We start from the raw sequence: 24,375 nt of genomic DNA on the forward strand, positions 1-24,375 counted from the left end.
GGTACTTTCGGTTGCGTCAAAACGCCACAAGATGTCGGCCAAGCGCCACAGTGGGTCTCCTCAGGTAGAGGACAGTGTGGCCTGCCACTGGTCGTATACCCTGTTTGTTGCTTTTATCTGCTTTTTATTTGTATTTCTAGTAAATAGTACACATAAATACTAAGTTATTTTGTTTTTACATTAGTCTTTGTTCCAGTTTTGAGGGTGTTCTTTTACTCTGCATTAATATCCATATTGCTTTCAATATCATGTACTTCAGCTGATTACCATGTGGGTTTTAAATCTGAATATAATGAGGTTGAGATACACAAACCGCATATTAGAGAATTGTTTATTTTGTTAAAAAATGATAGGATCACATTTTCAGTCTCACATGCATCAGAGATGCACAATCTGATAATAATTGTCTGATAATGGGAAATGTATAATATAATATAAAATAAATTATCAGGAGAATGAAATTACAGCCAATAAAGATCAGTTGATATTAATAATCATTTATTTGGAATTGCAAAACGACAAGTGAAATTATGTTTGTGAAGTTTTATGATTAACTTGTTTTGTGTTTCACTACTACTGTTGTGTGTAAAAACTCCAGGTTATGAACTTTAAATTGCTAAATTGTCTGTTATCTTATCGCTATGGGGCATAAAAAGCAGGTGATTATTGATTATTGCATTGGTTGAAAAAGAATCCATATCATGCATCCCTAAGCTGTATAAAGATAGTTATTATAGGTTACTGTCACATGTTTTAACTTTGGAAGATATACACTTGGTGTAACTCCAGTTTCATATTAAATCAAAACAAAATTGTATTTATGTAGCACAAATTTCACACAATTTACCTACACATTCAACAGCCACTGCCTTTAGACTGTGTTCTCGCACGGACAGACGTGGAATAGAGGTTGAGCGTACAGAACAAACCCACAAAATTACATGATATATACATTTGATGAGAATGTATGATATGTGGAGTAGGGATGGGACAATGTACAATAGTATCGCACATCGCAATAAAGATTTGTATTTATGATAATTGTGAATCTAAATAATTGTAAACATCCTCACATGGCTTGACTTTTAAAAGCCAGCATACAGTCTTATATTGAGGATGTGATTTATTTTGAAAAAGGGAGTGTAGGTGCCTATCTATGATGCAATGAATCTTAACAAAAGGTAAAGTGATTCCAGTATGTTTTAGTGCTATTTTAATGTATTGAGAATATTTTTATTTTTGTGATAATATTGTGTATCACAATTATTTTGGCAAAGATCATTGTGTCGTGAAATTTTCCTATTTTCCCATGCCTAATATGGAGATTTTAAAGTCTATGTGAAGAATGTGGATCCTGGAGGATGTACGGACGGAGCTTTTGCTCAACTTTATGTTACATTTTTGCAAAGAACTGTTTATTTCTGTCCCCCATCTTACATTGGAGTTGTGCTATGAAGGATCATTTCACAGCCAGTATTGAGAAGGGTTGGGTACTGTCCACACATGTACCCAACAGTGCCTTTTTTCAGTACTTTATGCTTTCTCTGTAATAACAAATGTAATTTTAGTTGTAAACAATAAGTGCATTCTCATCTATCTGTCAAGCAGAATAGTGAGAAAAGCCCCGTTATCTCCAGCAACAACTCAAAATTCAATCAGAAATCAGCCAATAAGCCAGTGTATTTATCTATTAATAACTGATCTATTCCTGGGGTGAACTTTGAAATCCCCAAGGCAGCACTCATAACAGTGAACTATGTCTAAGCAGTTTTTTCCCAACCTTTAGAGATGAGCAGAAAATGGAATGCTTTACATACATTGTTATTGGATCCAGGCAACACAAACACTTACTCTGTAAGGTAATGCTATGTTTTTATTGGCCATAAATGTGACCAGTACTCAGACAGAGTCCCATAGGTCATTTATGTCAATGCAGTGAGATGTATGTGGTAAGGTATCAGACTGGCAGCTAACATACAATAAAAGTAATCTGTATGTTTTGGGTCAATAAACTCCTGCGACTGTTTATGTTGAACTTTTTTGAAAGGCTTTCCATATTGTGTGCCAAAGTGCCACAGCCCTGCCCAGTGCCCAACTGGCTCTGCAGACAAACATGGAAAAATATTTGACCTCCATAACAAGGTTTATGGAAAAAAACACATAAGCGTGGAGCGAGAGAAAATGAGGCTTGATTTCCCAAGTGAGACTGGCATTAAATATTAGACTGGCAGTGGAATTTTTACATTTGAGGGGTCTTGTTGCCAAGCATGTGCAGAATCCGACCAGCACAAATAAACAAGGCTGGTTCAAAGCTTGTGAACTCAGCATTGTAAGTTCATTGTCCATGTAAAGCATCGAGGTTAAAACATCACGTTGAGTGGGCGGAGACTGAGATGACAAAATGTTCAAGGTTGGGGTTTATGGCTCATAAAAATGTGAATGTTTTTCAATAAACTTTGCTTCATATAACACTTCATATAACAGTAGTATGCACATGCACCCTGGGAGATGTTGTTATCAGCTGCTGCTTTTCCTGCCGCCGTCCTGACAATGCTGTGTGTGAGTGTTCAGTATCAGCAGAGAACATACAGAGGGACGTGTGGAGCACAGGTCGGGTCAGCGCGGAGATAGTTTGGTTTCCGAGTGAGCCAGCTTCAGCAAACAAGGGCAGGGCTAGCTGGGATGCTAATCCACTGACTCATGACATACACACATACGAGCAGGTACAGGAGTAGAAAGGACCTTTGTCCCCTGGCTGTAGGCAGTGATGAATGTGTAGTGATATCAATCAGGTATTCTTGAAAAAGATAAACCAATGGGCGCTATTAGTTTTCAAAACAGCTCATCGTGTGGGAAATACGATATAAGTAAACATCAAATTTCTCTAGCTCTTTTTAACCTGATCATTTGCTAAGATTTCTTCTTTTGTAGTTCCCGCTCTGTAAAAAATAGGTGTTGAATCATATTCTTGGCTTTGATTAGGAGCTCTTGTTAGTTGTTGCTCATCCGTCCAACTTATAAAGATTAAGCAGGGAGGGTACAAGCTGTCGACGTACACACTTTGGCTGGTTTAAAGGATTGAACCTGCAGGCTCGTGGGATGATCTCACCAACAACTAGGCCAATGTTTAAACCTTACTCACAAGTGAAATAGTTAAAGTAGGTGCGAGAGTCACATTATATGTGAAAAGTGTTTCATAGGAATTTGTGGTCAGAGTGCACCGAACAAACTGTAACACAAACTCGTGTGCCATCTAGACTGCACAGTTAATCAAAATCACAATATGGCCCAGTGCAATATGCAAATCACAGAAGCTGTAATGTTTTGATAAAAGTAAAATGTGTGACAAACAGCATTGTAATGAAGTACTGTAGTGCTGCACAAATGCTCTGGCCTACAAATCTTTTCACATGTAAGAAAACTTGTTTTTTTTGGTACAGACCCCCAAAACTGTCACATTGTGATTTTAATATTTGTTTGAGTAAAAATTAAATTTGTGTTGCAAAAATGATCATCCCCACACTAATCTTCAACCATTTAACAATTGTAAAACCTGTCAAAATAATAGCAATATGTTGTTTTTACCATATTGTGCATCCCTAGGGCCATCATTCAAAATGAGCCCAAAAGCCATGAACTGTTTACAGTCTGGCAGATTGGTCAATGTTGTCTGATGTTGTCTGATGTTTTTAAGTTTAAGGGCAGCCATGGTGTCTCATTAATTGCTCAGACAATCAATGATCTTGTTCAGAGATCTTGTTGCCAGTTTATACCTTTTTGTTATCAGATAGATGATAGCAGAGAGATGGAAATGAGTGCAGACTCAGACCATAGACAACCAGGGAACCCTGATCAGATGGATTCCTGGCTTGTCATTTTGGTCAGCTGAATGGAAGTTTGAACAGTTCTGCAGTCCAATTTCCCACATGGCTGCAGGGAATCAATCTGTTACAAACCGTAGTGCCTTGTGTTGGAGTAGTATTTTACATGTTGTGCCTACCTGTAATTCACTTGATTGAGACTGTGCTCTGATACAAATAAATACAGACAGACCTGTTGCTTTCTACCTTTTTTGGCTTTGTTTCTTTGCTTTCCACTTGAAGGAGAATATCACAAAGTTACAGCCATATTGTTTGAATGAAGCTTTTTAGAAATTGTCAATGGATGAACCTAAAGAGGTTTCATCTTTATAAGCAGTGTGAGCAGAGTGATTTGTAGCCTGAAGTCTTAGTTTGAAGTCAATGAGTGCAAGAGCGGTCATCTTTGATCGCTGCTGGCTCTCAATTCCTGTGAGTTTCCCAGCATGTATTGCTACACCTTGCCTGATGATGCATCACTGAAACTGTGTGTGGCCCAGCCAATGCATGCCATTTTTCAGCGACAAACTATCTGTCTGCTTCTCTGGAAGCTCTGCTCATTCCACAGATGCCTCTGCCTTACTGTAAGCCAGAACCCAGCCAGCATCCTAATCCAGCCCTGCTTCTCTGCAACTAAATAATCACCATCCGGTCTTTGCAATACCTTTTACACAGGGTGACTCATCTGTGATTGGTGTTTTATTTAATATACTAAACTTCTAACCCTTACCCTTGATTCGGTTTCCTTCTGAAATAGTACAGGGTACAGGAATTGATGCGAGTCTATTATATCCAGTAATATGTCAAAAGCAATGACACAGTGCACATTGATGAAACCCCATATTTCTACAGTAGCCCAGAACGGACAAACTAAACACTAGCTCTAGAAGGGGCTGTTTTTCTTTTCTATTCTTTTTTTGTTTTGTTTCGTGGCCACCATAGATTCTGCTATAGGGTTGGAAAGGTGTGCCATATTTAGTTGGTTACAATCTGCAACTTCATCACTATATGCCACTGACTCTTACACACTAGTCCTTCAAATGAGCTGACTGTAAGGGGCTGATCACACAGACACTAATCACTAATAACGCGTTGCCTGTAAAACCGTTGTTTTCTCATGCACCACCCATTGATCAATGTTACGTTAATGTAAAAACAGCTTGCTTTTTATTGTTTATTACTGACTCACACAAGCATATCAGTAGTCTTTACTGTAAGTTCACAGTGAATTTTGGAAGTACAGGCTCACCCTGATGCAATTCTTTGCATCATAAATATTTGTCATAACCTTAGAAACCAAACCACAGGGAAACAGGGATATTTTAATTAGTCATTTGAGGCTTGTATCCAGGGAGAGCAGGGGTGTGGAAGTGCAGAGTGAACGTCCGATCCTAGGTCATCAAAACTGCAAATCACCAACATTATGGAGCATCAAACCCACAGGATGTGACTGTGTTCATTACCAAAGTTAGGTCATTAGGCGGACGTCACCCCAGATGGAAAAGTGACCTGGGTTGAAACTCCTTAAAATGTTGATGTAAATCAGTGGATACCTCCTGATGTAGTAACAGAAATGAATGAATTGTGTGTTACAGAAAGAGATCATTTGATGTCTCTGTTCATTCAAACTGCAGTTGGCACAGCTGATCACCACTGGAATTGGATTGTGCTGGGTAGATTTGTAATCCTCGACCATCAAGCAGTACGGCGCCTCCTCTAGAAGTCTAAAGATTGATATTTGGAGTGGCCAAATGGGACAAACTGCCCCGTACAGCAGTGTCAACTTAATTCAGCAATTTGACAGTTAAGTCCGAGCAACACCTGCAGTGACCTCTGACCCCCTGACTTGCCTCCAGAACACCCAGGGAGCTTCTCATTTTCTTTCTCTAGCTATTGTTGTTATTCCACAACACATGCTGTTTATCCAAAACACATTAACAGTAGCATTAGTGCATACATCTCCAACATGGGTGGTCCCAAGAGGAACTCTAAACCTTAAACTTAGTTAATTAGTCTGTGTTGGTGCTCGGTGCAATTCGCTGAGCTCCACAGGACCTGTCTGCTCTCATTTTCTCCCCTCTACTTGTTGGTTTTCATTTGATTGTGTCTGATATTGCTTCGGTTAATAGGCTACAGCACTGTTAATCACTTGTGGTTTGTGGTCATATACGAGCATTATTACTCAGTTTTTACACTGAGATCACTTGTTAGTCACTGAGGGTGGCCTGTTGTAGCTGTTTTTACTTGTTTGTGTTTTTGTTTGTTTGACTATGTATTTGGACTTAGTATCTCATAATAATGAGGAACTTTATCAATATTTTGCCTTACTATCTCAAAATAATGACTTAGTATCTTAAAATATTGAGAAACTCTCTCAGTATTTTGAGATTCTACGTCAATTTCTGGGAAAAGTTTCTCATTATAATTACTTAATTACATAAAGAATCTTTTTTGTTCTTTCGTCACATTGGCAGAAATGGGCTTCCATAATACATGCCCCAACCTACTGTGACGAGGTGTCGGAGCAGAGAGAAAGCGTGCAGAGTGCTGCAGTTGACTGTAGATGGACAGTAGCCTGTGTCACTGGATAAATGCCACCTGTAGCAACAAGTAGTAGAGCGGCAGTATGACTGGAATGACTCAGCCTTACGAGCAGCACTTGCCGGACACACACACGCACAGAACAAGTGTTTCTGGGCAGCTCAGCATTCTCCGGATGCTGATGCCTTTTTAGGTCCCGCCATCTAAGCCCCCAAGACATACATCTTCAATATTACTAACTGTTCTGACAGCATTTATGATCGTGTGCGAGACCCACATTGCATTGTGAAAGCTGAGCAATGGAGGAGGTTTTGATTCATCGTGCTGTCACATCTGCTGAGTGTGATACACTACTGTTGCGTGATAGTTCCTTTAAACATACTCCACAGTGTCTTAACATTTCACCTCTTGTTTGCATTTTCATTCAGTTCAATTTTGATATCTGCGCTTATTAGAAATGTACTTTTTCATCATGCTCTTTCAAACTAGTGCCATAAAAAGTCTGCCCACCAGTGGTGTCCATTTTTTCCACCTTGAGGTTCCTAAGAAATTTTTATACCTAGAAATTTAGACACACATTTTTCAGTCATGGAAACACCTGGGTTTTTTGTTAAAATGACCAAATATCCTGAAAATAATTGACGCCTCAGATTGCTTGCATATTTTGTTTGAAACTTGACTGTTGGTAGGATAACCGGCGTGGTGTGACACTTCAAAGCAGGTTTACCAGACGTGGAATGATTTCTTTTCAGCATTGAGTCTATTTTTTCTAGAACCGTAAGCAGAATTCTCATGAAAGCCCAGTGGCCCATGCACAGCAGTGGTAATTGTACATGCAACAAAGACTACTTCTTCTTTTAAGTCATCCAAAATCATGTTACAGTTAGAGAAAAATTGTAGTAAAATGTCAGTTCACTGGAAGGTTCAAATCTGCAAATTAACGCAGTAGGGCTGCTCGGTTATGGAAAAAATCGTAATCACAATTATTTGGGTCAAAATTGAAATCGCGATTATTCAAACGATTATTAGTGGCGTGGATACCACCTTGAACACAGCTTTTCCATTCAGGGGCTGCATCCCTGAATTGGGACACAGCTTTTTTCTATACAATGTTGCACAACAGAAAATGAAAAAAAAAAATAGTTTCCCACAGATTTTATTAGTTTTGAGATCGTTTGGCCCCAAAATCGTAATCATGATCAAATTTCGATTAATTGAGCAGTCTCATAACACAGAGCGTCTCATAACCCCTGCATCAAAAAAACTGGCGTTAAATGAGACAATAGGTAAATTATATGGCTGTTTGTGAATAAGTACTATCCGGGGGGGGTTGTTGTTTATTTTAAACAAAAACCATACCGATAAATGCTACATAACAGGATCCAGTCTGTGGCAAGTCAGCACATAGCTGTCCGTTTACTTGGTTTCATAAGTTGCACAGTTACTTAGCCATGTACGGCAGTCATGAGACACACTTCTCATTGAAAGTATTTCACCAGTGTGAAACAGGGCTTCAATAAAAATCCAGTTTATTGTTGGTACAAGACAGATCTTAAGCTGCTTTGATGTTTTTCTTCTTGCTGTGTAGCCATCCATTCACTGAGCAGGATGTGTTGTGTAATTATCCTCAAGGTGGCCTTGTCTGGCCTAACATTGTTGTAATACTTTAATAATCACACAGGTTGAAGATGTTGTTTGACATGAGAAGGATTTACAGTATGGTCGATTTTCGGGGGGAGTGTTCAGTCCGGACAATCCCACTGTGGAGTCCCAAAAAAGGCGAAAGCTGTCCCCTGCCAGAAATTCCCAGCAAAAAGAGACATCTGGGACATTTCCAAAATCTTTGGCAGGGAGGAAGGTGTGGGATAAAGGACTCCTCCTTCAAATCTCACAGGGGTCGTAGGTCTAAGGACAGCTCAGTGGTTGATGAGGCTTCTTTGAGGAAGTGGACCGGGGTCATGTTCCCCTTCTCTCTCTGACTGGGAGGATCCTTATCTGTCAGTCCTGGTTTGAGTTGGAGGACATCGCTGTGACTACACCATGCTGAGGCTGTGGTAGGTAATGGGAGGTGACTGTTTTCTCAGGACACCACTGAGCCCTGAATCACAGTTCCCTTCTTATCACCATATGAATGCTTTGAAGTGAAGTCAACAGCTTTACTCACTCTTTGGCTGGGACTTGGGGTCAGAATGGTCTCACCTGGTGGTGTAAATTGATCTGGTGCTCCTTTAAATATTCTCATGGTCAGTTCTGACTCATGTTTGTTCACAGCGGTGGAGTTTGAGGGATTACCTTTTGTAAAGGGCAAAGTGACACATTGGTACTGCAGGGTGAACAGGCCTGGTAGATGTTGGTCTTTGTAGCTGACACATTGTAGTTCTGTTGTAATTGTGACCCTCCCTTCTGCTGTCGTTATTGTTCAGGTCACTGCGAAGAGGAAGCTCCTTCGCCTTCCTCCCCCCAGGACCACAATGGGACTTCAGTCTGGTGAGTACAGGCCTCATGTTTTCAAGTTTGCAGATCACATTAGGCCCACCTAGAAGACTCTTTGGCGAGTTTATATCTAATGAAAACCTACAGCAGGGAGGAGCAAGGTGGTCCACAGCCAAGATGCAAAGTGCCCAGCAGCAAGAACATGACATACAATATACAGTACATGATGTATGCATTTACCATCTGCACATTTCTCCAAAGCTGGCTTTTGGCTGACTTCTCTCTTGCCGTGCAAACTGGGTGTACACTTGAGCACCGCTTCCCATCATCACGATGTGTTCTGGCTTTAAATCTCATCTCGGAGTTGTCAACAAAGTCTCGGAAACGGTAGCACTGTTCATTGTCACAGCAATGAAAAGCAGCTCCTTGCTGGCCCAGAGCCACCATAACTCAGATAAACCATCCAGACTAGAGGACAAATGTCTTTATTTACTCATTTACCATTTTTTTTTTTTACCACGAGTTTGCGTACGATCCAGTTCTACATAACTTATTAGCCCCGAAACGGGAAACCCTGCCTTCCCAGCAGTGTCCCATTAACCCTTTCTCCAGGATAGGAAGGAACAAATGGTATCGGAACATTGCTGTTAGCAGCAGTTGAGTCCAAATAGGATCGCAGTTGTGGGATTGTTTCTGCGTGTTTCAGTGCTGTCAGTAAAATCTGATCAAACCACATCCACACAGTCCTGATGAAGCAGATTAACTGAGTTTCCATCTATTATACAAATGATACTTAATTATTAACCTCACAAACACTACTACAGAAACTGCCTACAGAGACCACATCAGCCAATTTCTTTTGTGCCTGTTATCAAGTTACTCAAAGAATTAACAATAATGGCTGATGTGACCTACCGCCGCCAGTTACAGTTGAGACTTCTCTAGTTAAAAAGAAATACTTAAGATTTCAGGCTCTTCAATGCAAACATACATTTGTTGGGGGCTACACAAAACAAGGAACACAAGACAATTACAGTGGTTCAAGTATGCATATGTTTACAGGAGAATTAGTTTATGTAACAGTGTGGCTGACATGTTATCTGATAATTACAGGGTAAGGATAAGTATTCAGTTTGTGGCTTTGTGTGACTTTGTGCATATGCACGGATTTGTTCGAGTGTGTATGAGTGTATCAAGGGTACAGAAAAAGGGAAACAAATGATACAACAAAAGAAATATTAAAGAAAAATGAAAAACGACAGCTCTGACATTCTACAGGCACTTTACCCAGTCTGATATGTAATAGTCTACATGTGTCAGAAGACAGAACAGTTGCATTTAACAGTGCTGGCACCAAGGAGCGCCTGTAGCACTACTTAAGATTTACAGACTTCTCGACACAAGGTCTGACTGTCTGTGACATTTCAGCTTATTGTGATGTATGACTGTACTGTTGCAAATGCTGTCGCTAGTTAAAGTTATTGTCCTGTCCCAGAGTACAACCCATCCAAAATACTGGCCTTGTTTCAATTAGGCCTGCTTAAGATCTGGACCTGGCCTCTATCCTTCACAGCAATCACCAGCCTTGATCCCCGTACCTTGGTTTTACAGTGCTATCAGTGGAGGGAAATCTATAAACGCTACATTCCAGGCCAGCTTTCCCCTTGGCAGCTCCCAGCACTGAGCGTGTATCTTCATCTAATACCTCACTGAAGGACCGTGATGACTGTTATGTGGCTCCCTCATGGCTGAACAAGGCCTGTTCATGTAGCCAGAGACCAAATGCTGGATAAAGGAAATCCAGCCTGCTCCGATTTCTTATCCCCCCTACCAGAGGAACATAATGGCCTACAAACCGCTGCCGTCTGTAATAGACTGGCCTGCTTGTGGTTTACAGTCAGCCTTAAATGAGACGAGCTGATTAGAAACAGAAAAGAGAGAGCAGATTAGACGGCGAGCAGAATGACGAGCGTGGAGCAATTCCAGGCTTTACAGCTGCCCGAAACACAATCCATCGCTCATGTGAAGGCAGAGGAGGAGAAATAAAAGCGGGGTCGGAGAGAGAGAGGGCCAACGGCTCTTTATCTTGTGCCAGCCTGCTGCCTTTGATTCGCAAAAATGGCACGCTTAGCTCATCCACCAAAACCATGTGGACCTCATTAGCTCATTCTTTCAATTTACTCCCCCCTCTCCCCAATTCTATCTGTCATTTATAAATCACATATAAACAGCGAGCGATAAAAGAATCCTGGATGTGCCTTTGTCTCATTGGCCCTCTTATCTCAACCCTGCCACTTTAAACTCGTAGGTTTTGCCAAGGCTTTGAATAAAGTTTTGCCAGGTCTTTGGGCTTTGAAGTGGTTAGAGGGGGATTTTTTTTTATACCCCTGGCTGGGTAGTACTAGGTATAGGGTGGGGGTGCATTGGCCCGCAGGCAAACCTTGGAAGCAGGAGAGGTGAGCATTCCCCGGGCGCTTGGTGCATTCTCTCAGACTACATCAGGTACGAGGCCTCAAGGGGGCTTTCTGTCATGGCGAGAATGTGAGTCAGGTTTCCAGCCCAATGCCAAGGTGGAGCAGATCAAACCAGACTGCCTTTTGGTGGAATGCGAAGGTAATTAACAACAGCGAGAGTCAGATTCTGGGTATTCTGTGTCTTCAAGCAACAAGTTCAGGCAGCCAGAGATGTCAGCCTCAAGAGTGTCCCGTCTGATAAAGCAGCATTCCAGCTTTAATCAGGCGACATGATTTAATATGGCTGTCTGCTGCTGAGCCGCGTCAGGCTTTTCACGCAAACATTGGTAATTATTGTGGGAAGGTCTTGCCCATATCAACAGCAATTTATATTCAAACTAAGACTGACTTCTTTAACCGCTGACTGTCTGGAGATTCCTCAGCATTCCACAGGGAGCAGGATTTATATCACTGAAGCCTTGATTATTCATCCGAGGTGCTGCTCCCCGGTGGACATTCATCCATTTCAATAAGAGAACCGTGTACAGCTGTATCATCCCTCTGCAGATACGTCGCACTTTGATGTTGCATTGCAGCTGTTCAGAATCTTGGATTCATGCCTTTTAATAGTTGATAACACATGTCTGAGTAAAATGCAATTTCTGCCTGTTTTTACTAGCTCTCTGTGATGTTTTACAGGCTTTTGACAGGGGAGCATAAGGGTACGTTGAACTGCTGCAGTCAGTGACCATATCTGATCAGTTTTAGCTCATTTAAACATTTATTTCTTTTATTTATATATATATATAAATGGGGCTTTTCCCTTTTTATTAGACAGGACAGCTCAAGATAGAGAAAAAAAAGGGGATGACACGCAGCAAAGGGCTACAGGTCAGATTTGAACCCACGGCCGCTGCAGCAAGGACTCTGGCCTCAGAGTAGCCTCAGCCTTGCTACATGGAGCTCCAGCTCTACCAGGTGCTCCACCAAGTGAGCTGTTTAAAAAAAAAATCAAGTAATTTAGTTAGAATTCATTTGAATGAAACCCATGAAGCTCAATCCTAAAATACTCTGGAACTGACAGCATTTGGTATATTCTGCTGCCCTACTTGAATGACAAGCCAACGTTACTGTAAACCTGTGCTCAGAATGACTTGATATGATGATGGCTCAGTGCAGAGGGCTCTGGCACAAAAATGGGTGCTTTTACTGTAAAAGAGTTGAACCTGGCTCAACTTTTGCCTCACGCAACATGATGTCATCTGACAAAGCACTGCGTTAGCCTAGCCTTAGTTTACAGAAAGGGCAACAGGAAATGCAGAGGGTAAGAGGGTCCTTTTTTTTGGAAGGTGACGGGCTATTTGGTTTGTACATACGTACACACAAAAACAAATATTGAACAATTGAATATAAAATGGCTTAAATTATCTTAACAACAGTCCAAAACCCAAATATATTCAGTTAAATATCATAGAAGACTAAGAAGCCAGAAAATGTTCACCTTTTGAGAAATAGAGATACTTGTTTTAAAGCTTATGAATGATTTTGCAACTCTGCAAAGGTGTCACTAGGAATCATTTTAGACTTGGATTGTGTGCTAGTAGGTATTTGATCAGACTAAGCCTTGTTCAGTTGTTTTTTACGGACAGCCATATGTTACTTTGCAGGGAGCTTTAACACAGTAGTCTCTTAAAATGGATGAAGTGGTTGCATATTTTATCACGCAGTGCTGTCAGTGTGAACTCTGCTCTAGGCCTGGGTGCATGTGTACTCTGTCAGCAGACCGACTCATGGCTTTATTGTCATTTACATGAGACTGAGATGGAGCAGAACAATGAAGGAAGGGGGGGGGGCTGCTCCACCTAACTTAATACACTTTTTCTCAAATGTTACACAAGCAACACTGCTTAAGCCTTTGAATGTTCAAATTTAAATTGCAGACACAAATTTTTCTCTCTCTTTCTACCTCCTCTGTCCGTACAGTAAATATTTATCTTCCTTTTCACTGAACTGTGTGAGTATTTCTTGGCAAGTTTAGCTTCTATGGAATCCAGGCCTGGGTCAGAATGAGCAGCTTGTCAGGTCAAAGGATGGATTTTTCCTTTGAACATCCAACCCATGGTTTCATGGTAATATGAAACTGTGATATTGTTTGAATCCTCCAGGCAGCAGATCAAGCCTCTATCATCAGGCTGGTATCTAAAGACAGAAATGCAAAACCCCTCATTGTCTGTCTGAAATTGTTGAAACTCGTGTGTAGTGTTCATTATGGCTGTGTCTTTGTGTTTCTGTTGTCTGTGTACATGATCGTGCTTTTATGTAACATACAAACCTGTCTCCGCAGATGAGTAACAACGTAACCAGACCAGGTCACAACAGTTTTGTGTGTGTGTGTGTGTGTGTGTGTGTGTGTGTGTGTGTGTGTGTGTGTGTGTGTGTGTGTGTGTGTGTGTGTGTGTGTGTGTGTGTGTGTGTGTGTGTGTGTGTGTGTGTGTGTGTGATGAGTAGACAGTGGGGGTGTGTTTGTTGAGTCAGAGTATTTACATTGAACCCAGCCCACCATTCGAACAAGTCGCTGCTTGGAGGGTGTTATTTATCTGCAAGCTGCTGACGTAGGGATTTCCAAAGGTGGCAGGAACAGGCGAGCCCAATTTTCTTCTCCCTTTCCCCGCTGTGTCTGTTTTTGCACAGAGATTAGTCCAGTGTCGTTTTTATCTTGTGTGTAAGACCCGAGCTTATAGCAATATTTAACTTGGAGGGGGCATTCACACTTAGCACGCACGCTTCACGGACAATGAGCTGCAGACTTCAGCTGACCTTCTGAACTATACCCACCACCACTATTCAGGCTTTTCTTAGTCTCCCTATTAAGCTGATGTTTGTATAACCTAGTCTGAAAGTTATTCTTCTCATATGTGTAACTCCTCTACAAACACACAAATACTGTCCAATAAGCAGTGTATGAAAAGTTGATGTTCTGCCAAGAGCTGGTACAAAACATAAAGCTTACCTAGAGCAGGCCTGGGTAATAAACTTCACTGACTGACCCAACTGGATAGTGTCTGGAGTGTAGCAGAAAAAAGGTACCAAACCATGGCACTGCTTGCTTGGTCTTCTAATTAAACTAATTATATTTTTAGAAAATATAACATGAGTCACATGAGTTGTTACATTGTACTTTCATTTTGCAGTCAATCAGAGCAGCACGTCACAACCGATTTTTTTTGTTTACACAATCGCTGCTGATATAAAAATCACATATATATTTATCATCTGTCTGTCATCTCTCATGATAGATTATTGGTAGTGAATGCTGAAAGCTTCTGCATTGTACCCACGTTGCCCGCCGTTATTGGCTTGTGTAGGCACATAAAGTTATCAGGTTAATGTTTTTGTTTATGTATCAAACAAAAGCAGCTAATTTTGTTAGTGTTTATTTATAATGAACTATGAATCAGTAATTTAAGCAACAGAATATTCTATAAGAAAATGATCATATTGACAACAAAACCCTACGGAAAGTCAACAGGCGGTCAGCATTGATTCCAGCACTACATGAAACCCGAATAAATTTGAAATGTTTATTTTGTTGGGGGAATTAATGACTTTTTAAAATTATAATATTAGGGATGGGATGATATACGATATTATCATATCTCATGATATAGAACACTTTATGATAATTGTGAATATCCTCTCACTGACTTGGCTTGACTTGAAAAAGCTGTCTCTCTCCAGCATACAGTCCTATATTGATTTCCTGATTTATTTTGAACAAGGGGACAAGGTAGAGCCCCCATTTTCCCACTCAATCCAAAAATCCTAAGGCTGTCATCATGACTGAAGGCTTGGCTTCCCATACTCTATACTCGAAAAAAGAGCATTTAAAAGTTTTGGCTTCTTTTGAGGAGTATATTAATGTATTTTATCTATAGAATAAAACTATTATCGTTATTATGACCTATTATTAGGTGACTGAAAAGGTGTAAAGTTGTTATCACATTGTTATCACTTCAGTTTGAGAACACTAAACAGTGGCAATAATTGATTAGTCTCTGCCATTTAATATCTGGCTGTTACCTTGTCAGTTCGTTCCTGAGCTAGCTTTAAAACCAACAGTGACACTTCTCTGCTGTGCTCAGCTGTGGCACTGAATGGAAGTTTGCTGAGCAGAAGTGAATTACACAATCTTTTGTTATTAACTGCTCCATTCACAGCCTCCTATTAAGATGCAACCAGCTTTGAACAAACCATGCTATTCATATGCTGGGTGAACAATCAGTCACAACACCAGCTGAAATGCATGCAGGGGGAAATATTTCAAGTTGTTGAGCTGATAGCTCCTACGTTTTTTACGAACGTGGAAAAACAAACAGGTTAGCCCGCCAGAGAGGAAAGCCCCACCCCATCGCTCCGCTTCAACACAAACAAACGCACAGCTCAGTCATTCATCGTCAACCACCCCTGACCATTATGTGTCCATTTTGGCGCTCCTCACCTCGCTGGTCAATCAGGTCTAACGTCCTGTGTGTCTCGCCAGAGGCAGTCTGGCCTCCATGGTTAATGGACCGCAGTAACGGAGCCCCAGGGGTACCAGAGGCCACCAGTGCTCTTCTGGACTTTAACAACCCTCAGCCCCAACAGGCCAGACCGCTCTTCTCACCTGCTGACTGACTGAAAGTCCACATGCAGGTGTTAAAGTGTCCCGCTGCCCAATTAACCCTTTCCTGTCCCCAGAAAGACCTCCAGCAGTGCCTATTGTAGCTTTTACAATAGAGCTACGGGGGCAATGAGCATAATTGGTCTGAAGTACAAGCCGGGAATGGAGGGGTCGTAAATCGCTCTTCATGTTAGTCTCATGTTGGCCCCCAGACAAGGATGTGTACTACAGCACAAAGCTAAGAAAATATATTCAACATGTTAGTTGTTTACATATGCAAGGCCTTTTTAGTCTTTCTAATTCAGGCTTCTCAAAAGAAATGCACCAAACTCAAAGAATTTGAGTGAGTGTGTATTCCAGATTCATGCTACTTGTGTAGGCGCCCGTGGTTGACCGGACTCCCAGTCACAGTCTGCATCATAAGAATGGTTAATGATTCCAGTGGTGCGTGTTGTATTGCTACTAATAACGTCCCTTTTCATTTTTCCACAGAAACGGAAACGCAGAGAGAAGGATGAGAGTGACGCGGTCAGCCTGTGCAGCTTCGACTTTAAGGTAAAACATATCGTCAGACATTCAGCGCTGACTCATATAAACACCACAGCTTTCCACACTGGTAAAAATCTGTGGAAACTGAAACCTATGTACTACTTTAAGAAGTAAACATTTTCTTGTTTCGTTGGAAGCCCCTGGTACTGCTTTAAAGACCCACTATGAGGAGGAGTGAATGGGGCCTACATTTTTCCTTCGTCATTTATTTTAATATTCGTTTTATTCCACAAAAATTAACAAAATGAAATGGGGCTAAAACTCAAAGCAATAAAGGCATTATAACATAAATTAGAGCTAATTCAAGCCTTTGTAGATTCGTCTCATGTTACGTTTGTTTATGGGCTTGTTAGGATCAGATAGCAACAGTGACAGAAACTGTAGGCCATATCTGATGTATTGCAGGATCTGAAGTCTGTGTTTCTTCTGTTTATTCAGAGCGTATCATGAAAATGACTAAGCCTATCAGCAGAAGACATTTAGATAAAGCTTGTGTTTGTTTTTGAGGATCCTGTTGAGCTCTGCTGTTAGTTACGCCAGCTTCTTCAATTGAGATCTGAGTGGCAGGACTGGCCGGGCTGGAAAATATACCTAATTTGGTGTGTGTGGGCGTTAAATACACATGCACGTTTAGAGTGCAGAATGATCTTGTCATAACTAAACCCCTTTAGCTTCTGGCATTTCACTATAGTCTTCACTTGACTTGATCCGCTTACCTAAAATGAAAGTGTCTACTAGATTTAATTTAGATGTTCTCTCTTTTCTATAAAATCTTTGGGGCGTAAAACTGCTCTCGTGCTAGGGTAGCACCAATTGACCAAACAGTTTATAATCAACCTGTGGCCCCTCTCAATCTATTCTGTCTCCATGCAGGCTGTTTTTGTCCTGCACCCACATGAGAGGGATTAGTGGAAATGTATATAGACTGGACTGTAACCAGTTGGATCAGTTGCTCTGATTTAGCTAAACAAAACTCAAACAGTGTTGTGGAGAGCCCCGGGGCCACTCCCTGATTCAAATCAGAGCAGCACTCAGTGCACTGACTTTATTTTCTTTTCTAATTGAGCTGCTTCCAGCGCAGTCTAATCCCTACACACTCTGTTCACAAACAGAGGCAGTTAGGGCAGAAATCCCTTGTTAACCCTGTGGCTGCTGGCATACTGCTGCCCTTTGGCCCTCACTCCAAATGGAGTTGTTAAGTAAAACGTTGCAAAGAATGGTCTTGCTTGAACTATGCCTGGAACAATTATTGATCACTGTAGAAGATGCTGATTTAAATTTAGGTTTTATAGTCTTTAGACTACTTTGTCACATTGTTGCCCACAGTGGTCTTACACAATGTAATGATCAACAGTGAAGCAATAACTACCATGGAATAATGGCTACTACAATATCTGACGGTAGACACCTCATGGAATATATGTTAATTTCACACTGTACTGTGGAACTGCCATAGATGGCTATCCAGCTCACTGTGTGGTTTTGCTAGAGTTGGTAGATATAGTGAGGCTCCGTCCTGCCCCCCGTCCTGCCTCCAGATCATGGTAGTTTGACTTTTTACTGTGAAAAAGAATGTTGTCATAATAAGAACTTCAGTGTAAATGACGCACGTATTGTTTTAAGTCTCATCACCTGAGCTGTAACTCTACCCTGAATTCCCTGAAAATCTCAGAGCCTGAAAATGAAAGCTTTTATCACTTCACTGGAAACACTGATACACAGATAGATTGTACTGTTAATAAGGCTAGCTGTATCATCTGCTGGCAACTGTGCTCCAAGGCCTCCCTTCGCACTAACTACAGAACCAACTGTTTGTCTGTGCTAGTGCCACTATGGCAAATTTTTCATCTTTGTGTCTCAGCTCAAGGAAGCTCTATCAGTATATCAGTTCTGTCTACTAAGCGTTGGCAGTTTCACTGTGAGTCTTAGTTACCTCCCTGTGTTTTGTAGCAACCAGGGCTGCTCTGGGTGTGTGAGCACTTAAAAAACAAAACTGGAAGATGTTAGTCTGGTTTGAGAACCGTACTATTGCTTGTTTTTACAGGCTGTTGTATGATTAGATCACTGTCTACATGTTCTGCCTCTTCATCTTTATTTGATTGTAGCAACAGAGGAGTGGAAGTATTTATAGTTCCTTGTCCTCAAAGCAGAAACTTCTGAGATTAATAGGAGTTAGGATCTCTCAGTCACACCCTGAACTGGGGGTTGATTTAGAAACACTCCTAAACCTTCTGGGGACCGTGCGTTTAAACTTTACGGACTAATAAAATGTCTTGATTCCCTTTTCATAACCCTAGTATCAAAACCCATTCTTTTAATATTCCAGTTGGAGAAACATAACAAATGCAGATGCTTCCATACAGGGCACAGAGGCTCACTGAGTGCTTTGATGCCATGTGTTACAGCCTTCACAGTCATCAGATCTTAACCCAAAGTAACAGGAGCTTCGTTTAGACGTACGTCTCTTTATATAAATGCAATGGCAGTTTAACATGTTGGTTTCACATCTAAATAAGCTCCTGGATTACTTTACTAACAACACAGCTCTAGTTATAGTTGAACTAGCATAAAAGCAGAAACAGCACAAAGTAAAACATGCACAAAAATAGATTAAATGCATGCCTTGTTTCATTAACAGCACTGTATCACTCAGCCATCATCGCTTGGGCATCAGAAATAATAAAATCAGTTTAATAAACCACAAATCACTGTGACAGAGGCAATTTTAAGATGTTGAGATTCTTGTCATGTCAGATCAGGCTCTAAAAATATTATTTTATTAAGAAAACACCTTTAGACCCTGACACTGGCTAGAAAATCTATTGGGGAGCTGACTGTGTCATCCCACACGCTTAATTAAAGCCTCAGTGGAAAAATAAGGTTTAGAATCTACCGCTGATGCAACCTGTGTTAGAATAGTACACACTCTTCTTCCTTCAGAAATACCAAGACATTCAAAAATGCCTTGCAAAATATTGTGCAAGGTTTGAGGCTCTTTCTGTAACAGTCCTGTCATGCCCCAATAAAGATATAACATTTATGTGATTGGCAAAGCTTTATTTTTACATTTTCTTTAGATGGTTGGTGCCAGGAGTGGTACATGTTCCATTTTTCTTTGAATTTCTTACTGAATACCACATTTATTTTCACTCAAAAATAAAAGGAAAGTTAAATTATGGGTGTTTCTTTTTTTTCTTTTTACAGATCTGAGAGCTCAGTTGTTGCTACACAGAAAGATGAACTGTTCAGTCCAACACCTCCCCTCCATCTGTTTTCTGCTGCTGCTGACCTCCATCAGCAGAGGGCAGCAGCACCGCCCTCCTGTTGTTTTAAGTCAGTCAGCAGCTCTCAGCAGTGTTTGTTTGCCCGGAGCTGCCTGCTTAATGCCGTCCCCAGAGCTGTAATTAGTCTGCGAGCGTCCTGTACTCACTGCTGCTGATGTGGAGGTTAAGTTGAGCTCAGCCACTCAGGCCTTGAGGCTCGGCCCGTCTGTGGCACGGCATAGGTTAGACGGCGGTGAAATTTCGCCACTCGGCGTCTAAGTTACTCATCCTCCTCCACCACTCTGAGCCCAGACTGGCGTGTATGTGTGTGTTTTGCAGCGTAAATCACGACAGTGCTCCAGCTGCAGATGAGTGTGACTAGAGGGCGAATAGGCCAGGCAGGCCACGCCATGTTGTGTTTAGTTTTTATAGCAGCTGGGCCAGACGTACTGCTGATTCAGCCCGAGGTCTCCCCATACAGGGTGAGTAACAGCAGAACTGCACAGTGTCTTCTGAAGGCACGCACAGACTACACACAGACAGACAGATTCATTTTTTATTAGATCCTCTCTGACTCCTCAGTCTGCATAGTTCTTCACTCTGCTATCTTATTTCTCTCATGAAACCCAAATCTGTTTGTGTTCTGACAATGAAGTCACTGGATTTGTGATCCCAATCCACTTTGTTTTGGGGGGGCATATGGGTGATTCAGCATCCTGTTGGTCTGCAGCAGATGACCAACAAACCCAAAGAACAAGGTGTCAACAACTATACACCTCGATCAGCATCTGTGTTTTGTCTCACGCACACACGCACACACACACACACACAGACACACAGACACAGCAGCAGCATGAAGCCCGTGTCCTGTTTCACACCTCCGTGTTGACCCAGGAGGATGAAGCCATGAACCGGCTCCTCCATTTGCCCAAAACACTCGCACACTCACATTGCGACACCCTGCCTAGCAGCACCTCCACATTAGCCACTCCATCAGACCTAACACCTCCACTTCTTTCTGTGCATTTGTGCACCAGCTGTACGGGTGTGTAGAATCTGTGGCTTCAGCCATGTGTGCACCCTCCTGTCTGGGTGAATCTCCCCTGTGAGTGCGCACACATGCATAAGAAAGAGCCACAGGTTGGATTTCTGAAAGCTTCTTTGTCTTTACTGAAACTGGTTGCATGTTAACCCTTTTCTGCTTTATAAGACCAATCAACATATGGGTGGCAGTCGCACCCTACCCCCTGCCCCCAGTGGTATTCAATATACAGGTTTCTGTTTAAACATCTGGCTGTATGTGTCACAGTGCTATTGATATTCTAATTGATCACCTCCCCCAGCTCAGCTGATGACACTGATAACAGCTCTGTTTGAAGCAGAGAGCATTGCTCCTCAAAGCAAAGACCGCTTTGATTAATTAGCTAAGAAGAAATAACCAAGTAATAATTACTTTGTAGTTTGTTCATTTAAAGTACATTAAACGGTTAGTCGTTTAGCTTCAAACATTTGAACCTGATACCAACAAGACCTGGTAGAAATAGTAGAAATAGTCCCTCTTTGTGTTGGAGCTGCAAAAGTGATTTAGCATGATGACTTTAGTTTTATCTGAAAATTGCAGCATTAAATCTCTCTGAGCATGTGCAATGGTCATTTGGCTTTCATTTCATCATGACTGCATGCTTATTAAATTACAACACTAATGTAGTAAAATGTGTGTGTGTGTGTGTGTGTGTGTGTGTGTGTGTGTGTATATAATATATATATATATATATTATATATATATATATTATATATATATATATTTTATATATATATATATATATATATATATTATATATATATATATAATATATATATATATATATATATATATATATATAATATATATATATTGGTCTCTGAGCTTTCCTGGCAGTTTTATTTAAATCAACTTACTCACAAGAAAAGTGTACTGCTGCACAAAAATCATATTAGTAGTCTAATCTAGTTTTTCTGTTCATATTTTAAACTATAAAATGTTAATCTTCAGGTTTGATTGCTCATTTGTGTTTAATCTGCAGTCCAAAACCCAAATATATTCAATTTCCAAAGCTATAAAACTGAGAAAAGAAGTAAATCCTCACATTGGAGAAGCTGAAACCAAAAAAACCTTTGATAAATGACTGAAATGATCATAAACATTGTTGCCAGTTAATTGTCTGTTGTACAACTAATAGCTCCAGCTCTAATAGTTGGTTTACTGTTGAAAATGTGCTATTTTATATAATATTGCCTTTGATAGTAAAGCTCATTGTTTAACTCCAGCATCAGTAGAATCATTGCCAGTCATTTTTCTGCCAAGTGTGTTTATGTAATAAAAAAAGAAATTAGAAGAAATATTTGCTGAAAGGTTCTTAATGTATCTTACTGTTTTGATCCTCAACTATCAAATTTTGTACATGACATCAAAATTCATTATCCATGCTTTACTGCAGACCTTAAGCCAGTGCCCTGAGATAAACCCACTTTTTGTTAGACAAGGTTTAGTCTTCTTCAAACTTTATTCGCCCTCATCAGAGTTGTGTTTGTTAACTCTGTTTAGCAGTAAGCGGTACACATGATCTTAAAAATTCTTACTACTGTTTTCAGTCAGTGGATGGGGTCAACATAGCCTGCGGGCAGTTCCAAGTAAACCCGAAACCGCCTGAGCGGAGTCTCGCTCCTCCCCCGTCTCGCCTCCCAGTATAAAGCCCTCCCTCCCTCAGCCTACCTCAGACCAAAGTTTAGAAAGAGTGTGTGAGGGGAGCATTCAAAGAGCCCCGTCCCATGAGGGAAGAAGAAGCATAGGGGGGAAGGTGTATTTATTTATTCAGCCTTTTTTACTCTCACACAACCCTTGATTTTTATCAACTATTTTTTTTCTCTGATGTGGATTACTTGGAGCTGACTCGCCAGGATTAAAAAAAGGATATTGTGTTTTTACTGAAAGCTATGGTGGCTTACGATGAACTGGGTAGCTTGGTGCCTATCAAACGGACTTTGCAAGTGATAGACTACCAGAACCAAGCCAACAAAGAGTCAGAGGTGAGATGCAAAATCATTCATGATGGTTATATTTCTGCTTTGTTTAGCTGTTACCTGTGCCTTTCAGTAAATCTTTGCCCGGAACTCCTATCTTTGTGTCAGACTGTGAGTGAATCAGCGCCTAACCCTGTTTTTATCTCACTTGAGCACACAGTGTTAGTGTGTGCTCTCAATTACCCAGTGCCTGTAAGATGAGACTTTGAACTTTGTGCCTGGGCACTAAAAACAATGCTCAAGATACTGCCTAACCTGAAAAAGTTAATCATTGAATCGCACTGCACCTACGGTACAGTCATAGCTGCAGTGTACTGACCCCCCTCAGTGTTGTGTATTCCCTGTCTGTGCATCCCAGCAGGCAGCTCAGCCACGGTGGGATATGGAGAGATCAGGATAGTTGGTAGACTCAAAGAACCACACACAGTGAAGCAGCAGGGGGTAAACTCAGTCAGCAACCCTGCATCCTTTTAGTTCAGACCTGACTAAGATTACTTTTCTTTTGACCTCTGGCATTTCAGAGTGTTTTTTATGTAAATGCAGCCCAGCAGCCTGAGAGTATTCCTTCAGCTGCACAATTAAAGGGACACCGGCGTTGAGACCTAAGTGTGCTCTCTGTACTTATCAAACCGACCACCCTTCCTTCCCCCTTCCCCTTTTGAGGTTTCTCTTTCGGAAGAGATTTCAGGAAGATGTGGTTTCATTGACTGTAAACCACTTGATAAAGGAGAAGTCTAGGGACAATTCATGAAGTGAGTCCCATTCTCGCACAATTGAGTCATTGTTTCAGCTTTACGTGTTTTTTTTTTTTTTTTTTTCGTCCAGTGCTGACTTATTGCTGACCTCGAGTCTTTCATTTATGGTCTGGCTGTTCTGTTCTCAGCTCCCTATCAGCTCAAGCTGTGGTGTAATCACAGGGACACATCTGGGAGTATTAGCTCACAGCACACACAAGGTTGCATCAAAGGGAAAGCACAGGAAGAGAGCTTTTGGATCCCTAAAAAAAGCTCCTGATGTTTATGAGGTTGTAATCTTAGGTTAGGAGTTTCACCGCAGATGTTACTATATGCATGTCTGGAGGGTCATTGTTCCACTGATAATGGTTATCCAAAGCAGCAGCACAAACCCCGGATCCATGTGGTTTCCTGAAGTGAGCCAGACTCGCCGTAGGTCCACAGGGTTCCTGGGTCACACTGCTAGGAATAGCAACTTTCCCCATCTGTCTGCACTATTTCACTCTCCAGCTGATGCACAAAGAGTGGGACTAGTGGCTTTTTGTTATACTGAGGCCAGTTTCCAAAGGACAGGAAGGGCGCAATTGCCATCATAGGTTACCCGTATCGCTTTGAAAAACCCCCACCCTCCTGTAACTTTTGCTTTTACTTTATTTTCTTTGTCTACTGGCAGTAAAAAAGAGCCAGGCCAGTCTAGCCCCAACAGACGAGTCAAAAAAAAAATTCAGTCTTTGTATGTAGACCACAATCAAAGCAGTTGACATGTGGCATCACTTTGCTGCCCTCTGCCACTAGAGGGCTTTCTAAGTTCTCAAGGCTGTCTGG

General features: G+C 41.2%; 1 protein-coding gene across 3 annotated transcripts in view; it reads left to right on the forward strand.

The window, feature by feature from the left end:
- Positions 1-24,375, forward strand: part of net1 (neuroepithelial cell transforming 1) — a 30,542-nt gene that overhangs the window by 548 nt on the left and 5,619 nt on the right. Inside the window, exons 1-3 of one of the 3 annotated variants that reach the window (XM_051392559.1) lie at positions 8,424-8,452; positions 8,822-8,885; positions 16,437-16,499. In XM_051392559.1, coding sequence (XP_051248519.1) covers positions 8,439-8,452; positions 8,822-8,885; positions 16,437-16,499 — 141 coding nt within the window. In that variant the 5' untranslated portion in view covers positions 8,424-8,438. Of the gene's footprint in view, positions 1-8,423; positions 8,453-8,821; positions 8,886-16,436; positions 16,500-22,503; positions 22,823-24,375 lie in introns of those variants that run through there. The other 2 variants (XM_051392558.1, XM_051392560.1) reach the window with 2 other exon arrangements.

This window comes from Dicentrarchus labrax, unplaced genomic scaffold (assembly GCF_905237075.1).
Source record: "Dicentrarchus labrax unplaced genomic scaffold, dlabrax2021, whole genome shotgun sequence".
NCBI classification, from domain to species: Eukaryota; Metazoa; Chordata; class Actinopteri; family Moronidae; genus Dicentrarchus; species Dicentrarchus labrax.